At 44.4% G+C, this 14,597-nt stretch overlaps 1 protein-coding gene across 1 annotated transcript in view; it reads left to right on the top strand.

Moving 5' to 3' along the window:
* Positions 1-14,597, top strand: part of PREX2 (phosphatidylinositol-3,4,5-trisphosphate dependent Rac exchange factor 2) — a 268,503-nt gene that overhangs the window by 173,292 nt on the left and 80,614 nt on the right. Inside the window, exons 30-31 of the mRNA XM_074987109.1 lie at positions 1,776-1,904; positions 12,867-12,908. Of these exons, the coding sequence (XP_074843210.1) occupies positions 1,776-1,904; positions 12,867-12,908 (171 nt within the window). The remainder of the gene's footprint in view (positions 1-1,775; positions 1,905-12,866; positions 12,909-14,597) is intronic.

Below are 14,597 nucleotides of genomic sequence, written 5' to 3'. Positions count from 1 at the left end.
TGTCAAAATTTTCTGCAACAAACCATTCAGAAAATATAATTTAATTATAAATGTGCAAGTGGGCACAAGATATGAAATATCCACTATAAAGACCAAAAACAAAAATCCATTTCAGAAAATTGATTTAGAATGGGAGTAAATATGGGGAATGTAAAGTATAATAATGTGGATTTATATAGGGGGTGTGTGATGGACTCCTTGACCGCCCATTAAGGGTTCTGCGCTTCCAGGCAGTTCCTTGTGTGCCTCAGGGAGGCCCCTTTCATTGCCCTGGGACTTCCCAAAGGTTCTCCCTTTACCGAGCCATTTTCATCGCCAGCCAGTCTGAATTTGGGGTGGAGCAGGTCCCTCTCTGCCAGCCTTGTGCTGCTCTGGCTGTGCCCCAGGTGGCCAGCCCTACCGGGGGAAGTGGTGGGGAGAGTCCAGTCCCACCCACTGCCCTGGCCTCCAGCCCAGGGACCCTAGGGAAGGAGAGAGCTTGTAGGGCCTTTAGTGCCTGCCGCACAGCAGCGCCCTTTCTCTGGGCCTCTTCACCCACCACTTCCCCCCTGGGGTCCTCTCCTCCTGTACTGTGTGGCTGGGGTACCTGGCTCTGCTGCGCTGCGCTTGGGTCGGGTCGGGTCTGATCCAGTCTGGTCTTCTCTGCTCCAATCTCCACAACTCCAGCCTCCTTCTCTCCGAGCACCACGCCCCTCCCTTCCTGCTGCCTGGGGAAAAGCTTTTATAGGGAGCCTGGAGGCCTTTACTGGTCGCAGCTGCATTTATTACAGTTTGTTGCTGGCTGACTCCTGATGAGCCCCAGCTGCAGATCCAGCCTGCAGGACTGCACCGTCTGTGAACTTACAGGGGGAACAAAATGGGGTTCCTCCAGCACCCAAAACGTTTCACCTCCCTCAGGCACCTGTCAGCTGCAGTCTGTGATCTGCCACAAGACATACAGGTTGCACCTCTCAAAACTGGGACACTCTGGTCCAGCAAGGTCCACGCTCTGGCAGCATCTGTGGTCCAGCGGGACTGTGGATGTTCCTGGACCAGAGAGTCTTGGGGCTGAAAGCCTAGTGGTGGGAGAACCACAAAGGGAGCCCAGTGGAGCTGGCATCTGTGAGGGCCAGGGTCAGTGTCTGGCAGCCCAGCTGTGACTGGGGCTGGTTTCTAGGGCTGGCAGCAGCCCAGCAGGAGCCAGTGTCTGGGGCTGGTGGCATCCTAGTTGGGCTGGTAGTATGGGAGCCAGCCGGTGTGAAAGCAGACCCAACAGCAGGGAGTAGCAGGAGGCTCTGGGGCTGAAGGCAGGGTACCTCCCATGGTCCAGAAAATTCCCATGTTCGATACTGGTCAGATCCCAAGAGTGCCAGATCAGGGACCTCCAACATGTATCATCATAATGTCAGGGGTACTTTTAGTGATCTAAAGGCTTGGCTTGGTTGAATAATCAAAAGTTTCTGTGGCAAGTAAAGAAAATTATTTTTCTGATAATTTTGATAATTTTCTGATAGCTTACTGTCCACTATTTGAATTTTTGAGTGAATGAGATAAATGTTTAAAAAGCAATTAGTTGAATTCATGTGTTGTTATTTAAATTACTTGTTACTGATATATGTTAAATTTTTATGTCGGTATTTAGTGAAATAAATGATCCGAAAAACTATAAACAACAGCAGTCAATACAAAATTTCCAGAAATCACAGGTTCTTCTTAATGTTATTTGATCTCAGAAAGAAATACATGGGGTTCCTGAGTATGTTTATACTAACACAGTATTTCTTGCTTTTGCTTAGAGTTTCAGCAGGAAATGGAACCTAAGCTTAGCTGTCCAAAGAGATTACGACTTCACATAAAGCAAGACCCTTGGAATCTTCCCAGCAGTGTCCGGAATCTTGCACAGAACATCAGAAAATTTGTGGAAGGTCAGTAAGAAAAACACAACCCTTAATAAATGTATAGTTAGGGAGGGAATGCAGAGAACAGACATAGCAGGTTTATGGTGTCCATCAGGCAAGCTCTGCAGAGTAGCATGGTGCAAGTAAGAGATGTCTAAATTCTAGCGCAGCTTGTGATCTCTGTAGCAAGACTAATGGAGAGGAGTGCAACTGAGAGGTTCTCAAATTATGGAGCACCCCCCTTGAGTCAATGTGATAAAGGTTTAAAAAAGCACTTAAACTGTGAAGCAAATTGTGGAATTTATGCATTATTTAAATTACTTATTACTCTTTATATAAAAATATATGGGAGGTGTGGAGCCACAGAAGAAGAGGTGCCTATAGTGTCCCTTTGCTAAGGGTATGGCGCTGTGTGTCAGGGTGGATCCAGAACTCTGCTCATCCTGGAAAGGGGTAGAAGGAGCCAGTGTTCTTCCCAAGGAGCAGTGCAGGAATGGAGGCAGAACAGTGGGTGAGGATACTAGGGAAGCAGCTTGCAGGTGGTACTTGGTTCCATCCGGCGCTATGCTTCTCAGCGTGGTCCTGGCTGCTACAGCACAGCAGCACTTCTGATTTCCCCTTTTCCCTCCTCAGTATCACAAGTCCTCTTGAGGTTTCCATTTTCTTGCCATCCAACTGTCCATCTCTTCCAGGGCTCCTCCCTCTCTTCTGGCGAGCCTCCCTTTGGCTGAAGCACTCACTGCAGTGTCCCAGGAGTTCCCTTCCGTCCCCATGTGTCCCCTCTTCCCAACCCTGCCTTGCAGTGATGGTGTTGTGGCTCCACCTTTCTCCAGGTTCACCAGCCATGACTGCTCTGTCTTGCAACATCTTGGGGAACTCCCATCATTCACTGCTGAGCTACCGCTCATTCCTGGCAGTGAGTCTATGCTCAGTCCTGGCTGCTAACTCAGCACCTCCATTGACTCCTGTTTGTGCCACATTTTGACCTCTCTCTTGCTGGGAGCTCTACTGTCTTCACCTGATGGGCCAGAGGCACTAAAGAGGGTTTTTGTTCTATGTCTATAGGCCCAGAACCCTTGACCCTCCTCTCTGTTCATCCTTGGGCCCCAGAGAACTGAGGGTGGGGGCATGTTGCACAGTAAGTAGAAGTTATGATAGCCTAAAATGACTGTGCCGTTAAATTTTAACAGCTGTGATTTGTACTCTAATGATCAGAACTGCAACATAATGGAAAAGGTGCTTTGGGAAATAAAATTATATTTGAATCTCTTTAATCCAGCAACCCTGGGAAACAGGTTATCCCGGATTAAAGGTTTTGCCAGTCCAGGGAGGGCACAGCAGGATATGGGCATGAGGAGGATGGGGGTAAGATGCTTACCTAGTGCCCCACTCCTGGGGACAGATGTAGCTCTGCTCCTCTCGCTGCTCCCAAGCACCCACCTCTGCCACTATGGGAGTGGTGGAGAAAAGACTCAGGAGAACTGTGTCACTGTGCTGCTGTTCTCCCAGCTAGGAGAGGAGTGGGAGTGGCTGCATGCAGAGCTGTTTCCTTCTCCACACAGCTGGTGTTCCAGAGTGTGGCGGTTCAAGTGTACTACTTTTGACACTTGTGCTGTTGCTATAAGTACATTGATCCAAGCCCTTCTACTTTTTGCTTGTATCTTGGCAAAGTATATGAATCTCAGTTATTTCTGTTATCTTAATAAACTGTGGAGAGGTATAGTCATTTTTTTTCTTAGCTTACAAAGGCTTACAATGACAAAAATCCAAGAACATCTAGTTTAAATACTGTTTCAGAGAGTACCTGAGCAGGTGCCAGCAGAAGCTTTAGAGGCAAAAAGGAATATTCTCTTCTCTGTGCAACAGGGGAATTTGGATCCTTAAATGAAGGTGCTGAGTGATTTCATTTAGTTACCCTGATTCTGTTCCCACTGAACTAATTGGAGACACTGGGATTCAAAGGGAGCATAGCAGGCCTAACTGAACTAGAGTATGAAAATTTCACAGGATCTGCTCAGCACTTTGCAGGACCTGCCTTTTTGATTGTGCAGTTTGATAGGGAAGCAATGGAAAAGAGAAGCTTTAAGAACTTATAAAAATATGCAGTGAAATATTGCAACATGTAGCCCTTTGTGGGAACCAAAGGCAGCTGTAGATTGCTTCAGTGCAAATTAAAATTATTTGTGTGTCCATTGAGCAGCTTCATTTTATTGGCTGATTTCCATGACAGCTGATGATGAAACAGTTCAGTTTCAGACAACTAAAAGAATGTGTGACGTGCTTTATAAATATAAACATTAAAAACCATAAGAACAGAAAAATGGTCATATTGAATCAGACCAAATATCTGTCTAACCCAGTGTCCTGTTTTCGGACAATGGCCAGTACTAGGTCCCCCAAATAATAGCCCAACATATTTTTAATTTTAGGTCCTATGAGTTCTTCAGTGGGATAGAAAAATTCAAAACCCATACAAATCTCTCCTCCATTTGATGTAAATTGCTACAAAGTCTGTAAAACCTAGAAAGATAAGTTAACAAGATAACACGTTGACCTCCCTAATCTGACACTCTCTTGCCCAGGAACATCTGTAACCCAACATGATTTTAGTTAGCCGGATGACTACTTATCCATGGGTGTGGCCAAGTTTCCTCTGGTCCCATAAAGTTTGTTTCCAGTCATCAGTCCTGGCTCTCAGTGTTCTGTTCTGTTATTTCAGTGGTTTTCAACCAGCACGCCATGAGAGCTGTCCAAGCGTTCTGTGAAATTGTGTCAATTTCCCCTCGTTGTGGCTTTTTCCGGAGCCACCAAGAGGGGGAGGGGAGTGGAATTCATGAATCTGCACCAGCTGGGGCTCAAGCAGCAAGGGCTCAGGTCGCAAGGCTGGGGCTCAAGGCTGCTTGAATCCCAGCTGGTGTGGAGTTCGTCAGTCTGCCTCCTGTGGCAGCTCTTTGAAGAGATGCCGTTAGGGAAAATGCTCACCCTGCAGGACCCTATTCACACGGGGTGGCAGCTGAAATGCTGCTTCCTGGCCCAAACAAGCTGGTGGGGAGCCTGACCTCACTCCCTGCTGTGCCTGTTGGAGCTGGGACACAGTTTAAATGCCACATTTTGTTTTCAGTGTGCTGGCGGGGTGTGGGGAGAGCCTTCTTTCAGTGCTTACTGATTTACGCCACACCGCTAGCATGGCATTGAGCAGTTTTTGAAAACGTGTCTGGGCTCACTGTCTAAGATGGTGTGTTCTGTGATGGATTTGAAACATTAATGCTTGTTTAGCTTGTTTTCTGCTCTACTTTGTTGCAAACCTCTCTAGTAAGACCATAACCATAACAAATGTGAGTAAATGTGTGATGCTTATGAGCAATCTTTCCAGCTGAAAAAAGTGGGTGTGCCATAGAATTGTTTGTCTCTTTGAAGTGTGCCATGTTACTGAAAAGGTTGGACACTACTGCTTATATGACAAAGGGGGTCTTTGCCCACAAAAGCTTGTGCTCCAATAAATCTGTTAGTCTATAAGATGCCACAGGACTTCTCACTGTTTTTATATTGTTTAGCTCTAGTTTACCCCTAAATGTCGTTGAAGAGCCAAGTAAGCAGTGGAAGTGTTGACAATGCGGCTGGACAATATTAATTTTCCCTGGTACTGCAAATTCTCTCATTCAGCACCAGTCAGGTCCCGAGGATGCTGGACTAGAAAGGTTCAATCTGCACCTAATATACATTGTAATGGCTGCCCTAGAGTGGCCAGGGAACAGACTGTATCAAAAGAAATCTAGTTCCTAGCTAAAAACAAAACCCAGGTGCATTCTAACATTAATCATGGATAGTTAATGGTTTTGAAGAAGTGAAAGTTTAGGTCTTCATCAGTCATTTGACACCTTCAAAGAGCCTGATAGAGCTCTGGTAGGCCATCTGATGTGACTAGTTTGTCAACAATTGACTTAATTAGACTTCCCTCCACCCTTGATATTGGTCTTACCCTGTCCTAGGTATTGCACCAAGATTCTTCAAATAAATCTTTTTTTTTTTAAGTTTATTAGAAAAGTTAGGTTTTTTTTTTAGTGAGCTTTAAAGGAAGGTTCAACACAGTCTAAATGATCTCCTACAGAGTTTTTCTTTTCACAGCACAGTCATTAAATAACAGTGATTTTGTTAGCTCATTGGCTGGACAGTGAACAAAAACACGAGCGTGTGAAATGGACATTCAGCTACAAAAACAGATTAAAAATCTGTTAAGAATTTATTACATCTTTGTTTTTAATAATTAATTTTAAGGTAAGAGTTGCGCTTGCAAAAGTCACTGGGTTAAGCCATGTGAAGAGTAAAGCCCTCTATCTGCACAGATGCTACACAAGCCCAGAAGCATGAGCTTCCTTATATGGCCTCTACTAGAGTGTCTCAAGTGTGGTCTGAGGGGATAACTCTGGAAGAGAAAGCACATCCCAGTCTCTGCCCATTCCATCGAAGGCATCTGATAATTATCTGCCAGTAACTTGCAACAGCAAGCTCTCATGTCACTTCTTTAATCAAATATTCATCATTTGTTAATACGTTTAGTCACTTGCCTATCCTTGCCTGGATACAGTTAAACAAGTGTGTCTGCCATTGCCACTCCCCTTCACCATGTGCTCTATTTATTTTTTTTTCTTTTTGAATTTAAAAAATGTTTTAATTGATTTCTCAAAAAATACTAGTGTTTCTTCTTCGAATGGTGTTCCTATGGGCACACCCATAGGGACACACATCTTGAAGAAACAGGTGAGTAATTTCCTCTTGTTGTGCGTTCATATAAAAAACTCCTGGAGGCATGGGCAAGATCATCACTGCTCTCCTTACACCCTGTAAGAGGGTTAGTAAGATATAAAAGGATCCTAAATGCCCAGCTCTCCATGAACCTGGCACAGGCACTATCAGAGTCATCCTTAAGGGTTTTTCTACCTCCAAGTTTCATGCCATTTGTTATCTTCACAAATGGCCAAGGAGTTTAGCAGAAAGATTAGCTACCTGCAGTACTATTTTGGGAGAGCAAACTTGAAAGCAGTTTGTAAAACAGCATGTAGGAGAAACCAGTTTTTTTCATTGTTTTTTTTTTTTGCTACACAGTCTATACGGGGGGTTGAAAATGCCTGACTAACTAACAAACGATTAACACAGGAACCATTTGATCCAAATGGTTCCTGTGTTAATCTTCTGCTATATAGTTAGCCATTTGATCCAAATGGTTCTCTTCCAATCCAAAGTAAATCGTTTGCTGTACAAATCAGCTGCAATGATTTTTCTTGCTTAGGGAAACATAATGAAACAAGCGGAGAGAAATTATAGTAAGGAGGATAACGGAAAATAGCTGCAGCTGAAGTCTGTAATTCTAACATAAGGAGGGGAATATTATTTATAAATACTTTAAATGTTTTTGAATTCTGAGATTCAACAAATCCCATCAGTAATGTGCTTCAAGAAATAGCCTCAACACATACTATGGATTATGAAATAAAATTTTTCACATACCATCACTTCAGTCACTAAACCCCAGTCAGACTTCTAGAAATATTAATACTTAATGAGCCCTTAAGACTTCCTTTATTCTTTTAAAAACTAAGGCTTCTGAGGGTGAGTGGTAGGCACAGTTTCAAAAGTAGCAATTAATTCCGAGTGCCTTAATTCTTGTTCACTTAACTCGAGATACCCTGCGCCTGATTTTCAGAAGTATTGAATGCTCACAACTCAGATGACCATGTTTCCCTATACTTAAAATGGGACACATGGTAAAATTACTCATACTCAGGTGAGATCAATGGCAGTCAATCAGAACTATGTAGTATAAATGCTCAAATTAGCATCCAGTTGACTGAGCTCCTGTTAAATAGAGATACTGCATAGCTGGAGTCTTTTTATGTACCTTCTAACCCGTAGGTTTTGTACAGGGAGAAGTGATACATACAGTCCTGCGCGCCTCTCTCATGTGGGCGTGGAGATGTCTCACCGACTGGACCCAGTCCTCTCTCTCCAGTGCTCTCCACTCTCCATACCTGGCAGGGTCCCCAGGATGGACTCGGCTTTCATGGTCCCTGACACCACATCTTCTCAAAGCAACATGTGGGGGATATGCAAAGTCACAGGTCCTCCTCCCCCAAGTTCTGTTGGGGTTCACACCACAAGGCAAGTAGCAGCCTTGCAGCACTGTGCAGGATGGCAGGGAAGGGAGGTGCTGCAGCTGAGAGGAGGTGGGTGGTAGGGATGACCTGGCCCATGTTTTTCCAGAGGTCATCCCTTCTCTTTCCTTCCCTACCTCTTCCCTGTGGCTAGAAGCAGCTTGTCCCTTACTGTCTGCAGTGTAGCAAGGCAGCTAACACCTCCAAGCTGCTGCTGGTCACTGACATAACCCAGCTGCCTCCTGTCCCCTGGCTACAGCACAGTCAGGCAGGGGTTAAGCCCTAAGGATGTGTTGAGCACCAGGGCCCATGAAACCTGATTGCTTCAGCAAACCAGACCAGAGAGGAGGCTCAGTAGAGGAGGGTACCTAGGGGACAGAGCAGCCCTGTATACCCTGGGAACAGGACCTAGGGCAGGGCTGATATGTGAAGAGGGTGTGAAGCACCCCTGCCTAGGGACCAGAGGTGAACATCAGCTGGTTCCCCGTGGTGCAGCTCTCTGGCCGGCTGGGTTACTTGGCTGCAGCTGTTCGCAGCCAGACTTGCAAGGCACTGCTGCAGGCTGCCTTGCTAGGAAGTAGGCAGCCTGGCTGGTGAAAAGGGCTGGCTGAAGGTGGGCAGTCGTCCCCCTCACCCATCCAGGGGCGTCCCAGCCCTGCCCCCTATGTTCTTTAGGGAGGGCAGCAGAGCTGCAGCCATGTGTACCCCAGATGCTGCAGTTCTTCACCTTGCCCTGATGATCTGGGAGGGAGGGGGAAGGGCGCAGCTTGTGTGCCTTCCTCTCACTCCCTGCTGCCGGGGAAAGGCAGAGGAGTAGTTTGGCCAAGCTGCGCACTTTTCTGTCATTCTCTGAGAGTCAGGGGACGCGGGAAGGGGAAGAAGAGCAGCGGTGTACCAGTAGACGTGACGGCAGCCTCCCCCCACCCCACCAGGTTGGTGCCTTTGCCCCCCTGCACGGATTCCTGCACACGCCCCACACTGCCCTGAATGACCCACTTCAGCCCTCTACCCTGAGCCCTTCCTCACCCCCAGGCTCCTGCCCTGACGCCTGTATCCCACATTCCCACTCCCTGCCCTATACTACACACACACACGCACACACACTCTGACCCCCTGTCCTGAGCCCCTCATACTCCACCCTACACTTGAATTTTTTACAGGCACTGTCCTGAGTCCTCTCTAGGCAGTGCAATGTGATAGTACCTGTAAAAAATTCAAGTTACTTTTCATCTCTGCTGCACACCTGCAGGGCCGGGGGACAAATAGGCTGGAAATAGTTTCCTCCCTGCCTCTCCAGAGCTTAGGTGAGGGACAGACAAGTCACGCCATGCCTGTGCTGTGTGGGGCTTTGGCACATGCAGGGCTTGGCTCCCCCAGCCAGTGCCCTCAGCCTGGGGGTCTTAAGCTTCCCCTGAGTGCCAGCCCAGCCAGAGGCTGGTGGGGAGATGAATGGTCTGACCAGGGGCATAGCTCTGGGAGTGGGGCTGGAGGGTGAACAAGCACAGCAGGCAGAGGACAGTGAAAGGGGAAGCCTGTGAAGGGCCAATGGGTAGGCAGCAGAGATGACATGTAACCAGTCACCGCAGCAAATAGCTGGTGCAGGCTGGAAATGCAGGGAGACGGGGAGGCCCACTGGTCTGCTGGCTGAGAGGAGGCACACAGCAGGGACTACACTCACAGGCCAGCAGGGACTGTGGCCAGCCCCGCACGCTGCAGCTTTGCCCCATCACCAGCCTTGCACACTCACCCCCCCTACCATCAGCCACTGCCCCCCCCCATTCCCACTCATCTCTGTTGGGTGGGCAGCTGGTAAGCAAGTATCCAGCCAGTACTGATGAGAGGGAAGAGACAGAAAATACAGGGCAATTGGCCCATTTTTTAAAAAAAAAGTAGTGACACCTGCAGGAGGCTTAAATATGGGCCCATCTCTTTGAAAACAGGACATATGGTCACACTACTCACAACTCACTCTGAAATGTTGCTCACCACTTCTAAAAATCAGGCCCTAGATTTGGTATGTTGAGCACCACTCAACAAGAGGCAATTTGTGAAATAGCGTGTAATGATTTGGAGGAAAAAACTTTTTTTTTTCCTGCCACGCAGCCAGTATGGTGGGTTGCAAGCATCTAACCAAATAGCAACAGACTAACAAAGGAACCGTTTGATCCACATGGTTTTCTTCTGATCCAAAGTAAATCATTTGCTATACAAATAAACTGAGAAGTTTTTTTCCTGCCTAGGGAAACATAATGAAGCAAGTATAGAGAGGTTATAATGAAGAGGGTCTTTGAACATTTTGGCTTTTAACGTATTAACTAAGTTTATGGAAAATCCAGACTTTTGCTTGTCAGCTACTTCACCTAAAACAAAAAGTTCATCTGTTCATTGAAATTATTTTAAAAGAGGTGAATGGCAGGACAGTGTCAAAGACAGCTCCAAATGCATACTGGTTCTAATAACATATCCAATGAATATAACAAAGACTGGGACTAAGGGGACCTGGATTCACCTCCCAGTTCAGTCACTTTTGCTCATCCTTATTCAGCTCATGAGGCAGAGTGCTGAAGGAGAGAGGGGTTATTCTCTTGGGTTTAAGGTACCGGATGGAGATTCAGGAGAGCTAGGTTGTATTCCTGGGCCTGTCACAGACTCGCCATGGGTTGCTGGGCAAGACTGTCAAAAGCCATACACAAAAAGAGTCAGCAGTGACCCTGGCATTTTCTACCTTTCAGGTGCTTGTAATATGTAATATTTGGCATGTAATTTAAACTGGATACAAGATACAGCCACTACACTTCTTTAATCAAGGCACACAAATAATATAAAATATAAATAACTGTCATGCTTTTTATAGTCTGGGGTCAATATTTCCATGGTACTAAGTGTTAGTACATTTTATTAAGTGTTTTCTTTTATATATTGCCTTTTGAACTTTCTTTTACTATTTATTTGCCACGTGTTGGTGTACTTAAATATAATTGTAAGTCTTATACCAACCCACACCCCATCTAATTTAAAGGAACATTATTAGGGTTGCAAATCAAACACTCCAAAGTTAAGAAATTCGGAATTAAGGTTGTCTGAGTGCCTTTAATTAAGCTCCTGGTCTGTTTACAGTATGATGCAATTTTTTATTATATGATCATGTACTATTTTTCTATTTGATTTTTAATAATGCTCTTACTGTCATTTGTTAAATTTCCTAGGCTTTAAAAAAAAAGGCAAACCTGGGGGTAGTATATCACTTGGCATTGTATTGGCACACACGTGGTATAAGTTACTCTATGGCAAGTCTGGTCAGTGCAAGGTGCAGTTTGAGGGTTGAGCATGTTCATTGGAGATGAAATCTGTGGAGACTTTGACTGTTAAATTCTAGGAAGTCTATCAGCATCTGCAAACTGTGATTTTTTTCCAGAGGCTTATAGCTTGGGAAAATATGGGCAGATTTTCAGAGGAATGGCAAAAGGCATATGCCAAAGTCCATCCTTCACCCATCCCACCAACGCTGTATTTCGCATCTGTTATTTAAGGAATAGCTGTGCTAGAACTAGCCAAAGAAAAGATAGATGGAATTTTTTTAAGACTGAAAAATGTATTTTCTCCTGTCTTTATTCTAAGAACTGGTGAGTCCTGTTGGCTAAAGTTTTCTAAAAAACGTTCTTCCTGAATGCTAATGTGATGTAGTGGGGGATACGTGTGTACGTGTGTGGCTCACAGAGGGTGTGGGGCTCCTGCTGAGGGTAACTTAGGTGACCAGGTGACACCTCTGGACTGCAGACAAAGGAGGAGGTGGAGCCTGGGGGGTTTGAATTGGACCTGGGAGTTGGGAAGCAGTTAGACTTGGCTGGGCGAGAGGGAGACAGAGGAGGAGGCAAGGCCCCGGCTCTGGGGGCCCCTCTGGCCCTCCTCTCCCCAGCATGGTTTGGACTGGCTGTCTCTGTCTGCTGCACTGACTCTTCTGTAAGACGCTGTGTCCTGTCAGCTAATAAATCCTCTGTTCTCCTGCTGAGTGAGAGTCACTCCTGCCCACAGCAGGGTGCAGAGCTTGGGGACCCCTGAACCCCAAGACAACTAACATGGCAAATTTCAACCCTAAAATGTAATAATAGGCAGAGCTACCCGCCTCACCTAAAATAAATATGAGAGGCCCTCCACAGCAGATTTTGAAAATGTAAAGCTTCACTCAAATTTTGTGCCTACATTATTCAGTATACTGTACTTTTGACATTCCTTGACTACCATTATTGTTGTCTGCTAAAAGCGCAACATAGTCTAAACAGTTATGAAAGGTTTGAAAGCTTTCATATTGTATTGCCTTGTTTCAGGTCATAAAAACAGTTAACTCATACTAAATCTGTACAACAAATCCGCAGATGCCTACAACTGAGACTGCAATGGAATGAAAACGTTCCACATTGCTGTATTGATACACTGCATGTGAACATTGATTTTGAAGTTTAATGATAAAATGGGGCAAATAATTAATATTAGTCTGGTCTTCAAATGAACAGAACTGAAGTGAGCAGGAATTCCTCATGCAAAGGGTTTGGGGATGTTAAGTGATATAGACTGACCCTGCAACTGCTATTACATGGGGCAGGTATGTGGGATCCTAGTGTCTGGATTCCACATAGACAGGCACAGAACTGACATTCTTTTGCAGGATCGGGCAGTGAAAATATGACTAATTTTCTCAGCAAGTGAGATGTAAAATTAAGTTAACTGTCATGGAAAATGAATCTGATTACTCTGTCTGATTAATGTAAAATCAGAATCTGCATATGCATTATAATATAGGGCATGTTTTTGATGATATCCTAAAAACTTTTTTTTTTCCCAGAGGTGAAGACAAGGATACTTTTGGCACTCCTTGAATATACAGGTACTTTTAATGGGCTAGTTTCAGCCTTACCTTTGTTTTTGTGTTTTCTTACTGAAGCACTTGAATGTCTCTTTACTGTTGTTTTATATTTGTGTTATGAACCCAGAATAGCAGGTCAGAGGAAGTGAGGAATGGAGGAAGGGAAGATCTCAATCCCACCGAGCACAACTTGGAATGCAAAATTTTATTCTGTGTACATTAAGACTTCCTGAAGGCAATAACAATTTTAAAGGAAAGCTCTAATAAATGCAAGGCAATATAGAGTTCACCCCTCACTTATTTTGCATCTTAGCAGATGAAGTGACTGCCAAATCACTGAGCTGATATACAATATTTTTGCTATTTTTTCTCCAGTGCTTTGCTATACCCCTCTTCATTTTCTATCATCTCCTTTCTCCCTTTCCTTTTCTTTCCCCTCTATCTCCATCCTCCCCATGCTCTACCTTCTGTGTTATTCTGTTCTTTCCTCCCCATCCCATTCCCTTCTCATTTTACCTAATTTTTCAGAATATGATACATTTAAAAAAATCAGACTTCCTTTTGGAAATAACCTGTATTTTTCATTGACTGCTTTACCACAATTTCACACTTTATTGAGAACATGAAATATGGAAACATATTTACAAAACAATAAGGAAGTGGGCATCAATATTTAAGAGATACTGCTCATGCACAAAGAGCGTAGAAGGCTGTCTGCAGCTTCTGCAGGTGGTTAATGCCAAGTGAAGCAGAGACATTTGACTATAAAAGCCAATTATTGTCACCATCCCAAACACCAGGCTAGTATATTCATGCTTTACAGTTCAGAAAACCACAACATTAAATGGAAGAAAAATAATGTTCTTTTGTTTGAAACTTTGTACTTATAATTATTAATTGTTTCATGGAATGGCCAGGGCAGAAAAAGAGTTACATAGCTGGGTACCCAAAGGTTCTGATTTTTAAAACTGGCCTCCTGTTTTGCAGATGCAATTAAATCGGGGCAAAAATGATAGCAAAGAGATATCCAGCTATAAGAATGCATTTGCAAATCAGGGGTCTCCATACCATAATCTGTGCCCACAATTAATGGAGGGTGCAATAAGAGAAGTTAAGCCCATGCACAGAATGTTGGTAAGAAACTCAATACTGTTTGTGCGAAGAAAACTTATGATTTTTCTGGTCTGTGACTGGCTGTAATCCTTCTTTGCCACAAAACATTACCAATCTTAAAAGAGTAAATAATCCTCAAAGAGGCCAAGGAGCCTTTGGAAAGAAAAAAAAAACTGTCTCGGAAGATGAGAAAAATAAAAGTGTAATTTTGTAAAAGAATAATTGTAGGGCATGCATCATTTTGCATATTCTACAACATTATTGTTTATAGAGTCACTCATAAAAACATCATAAAATACTACAGAGTTCAATATTAAACACAATGTAAAAATATATTACATGAGATCTGAAAATGGGAGGTGGTGTTAATACTGGAGGGCTGTGTCAGAAGGTGAGGCCCTGTGGGAGTGAAGGGTCTGTGGAGGCACAGTGAATCAGCTGCAGCTCAACATACTGAGATAACTCAATGGGGGGTATAGCGAAAACAAGATCCATAAGGATGCAAATACCAGGACAGTATTAAAAATTGGGGTTATCTAGGGATGGGGGAGGTGATTGTATTTCCCTATAACATGATAAAAGAAAAAGAGCAGCATT

Source organism: Carettochelys insculpta, chromosome 2, assembly GCF_033958435.1.
Source record: "Carettochelys insculpta isolate YL-2023 chromosome 2, ASM3395843v1, whole genome shotgun sequence".
Lineage (NCBI taxonomy): Eukaryota > Metazoa > Chordata > Testudines > Carettochelyidae > Carettochelys > Carettochelys insculpta.
Note: the sequence above shows the minus strand (reverse complement) of the source record. Positions and strands in the feature narration are given on the sequence as shown.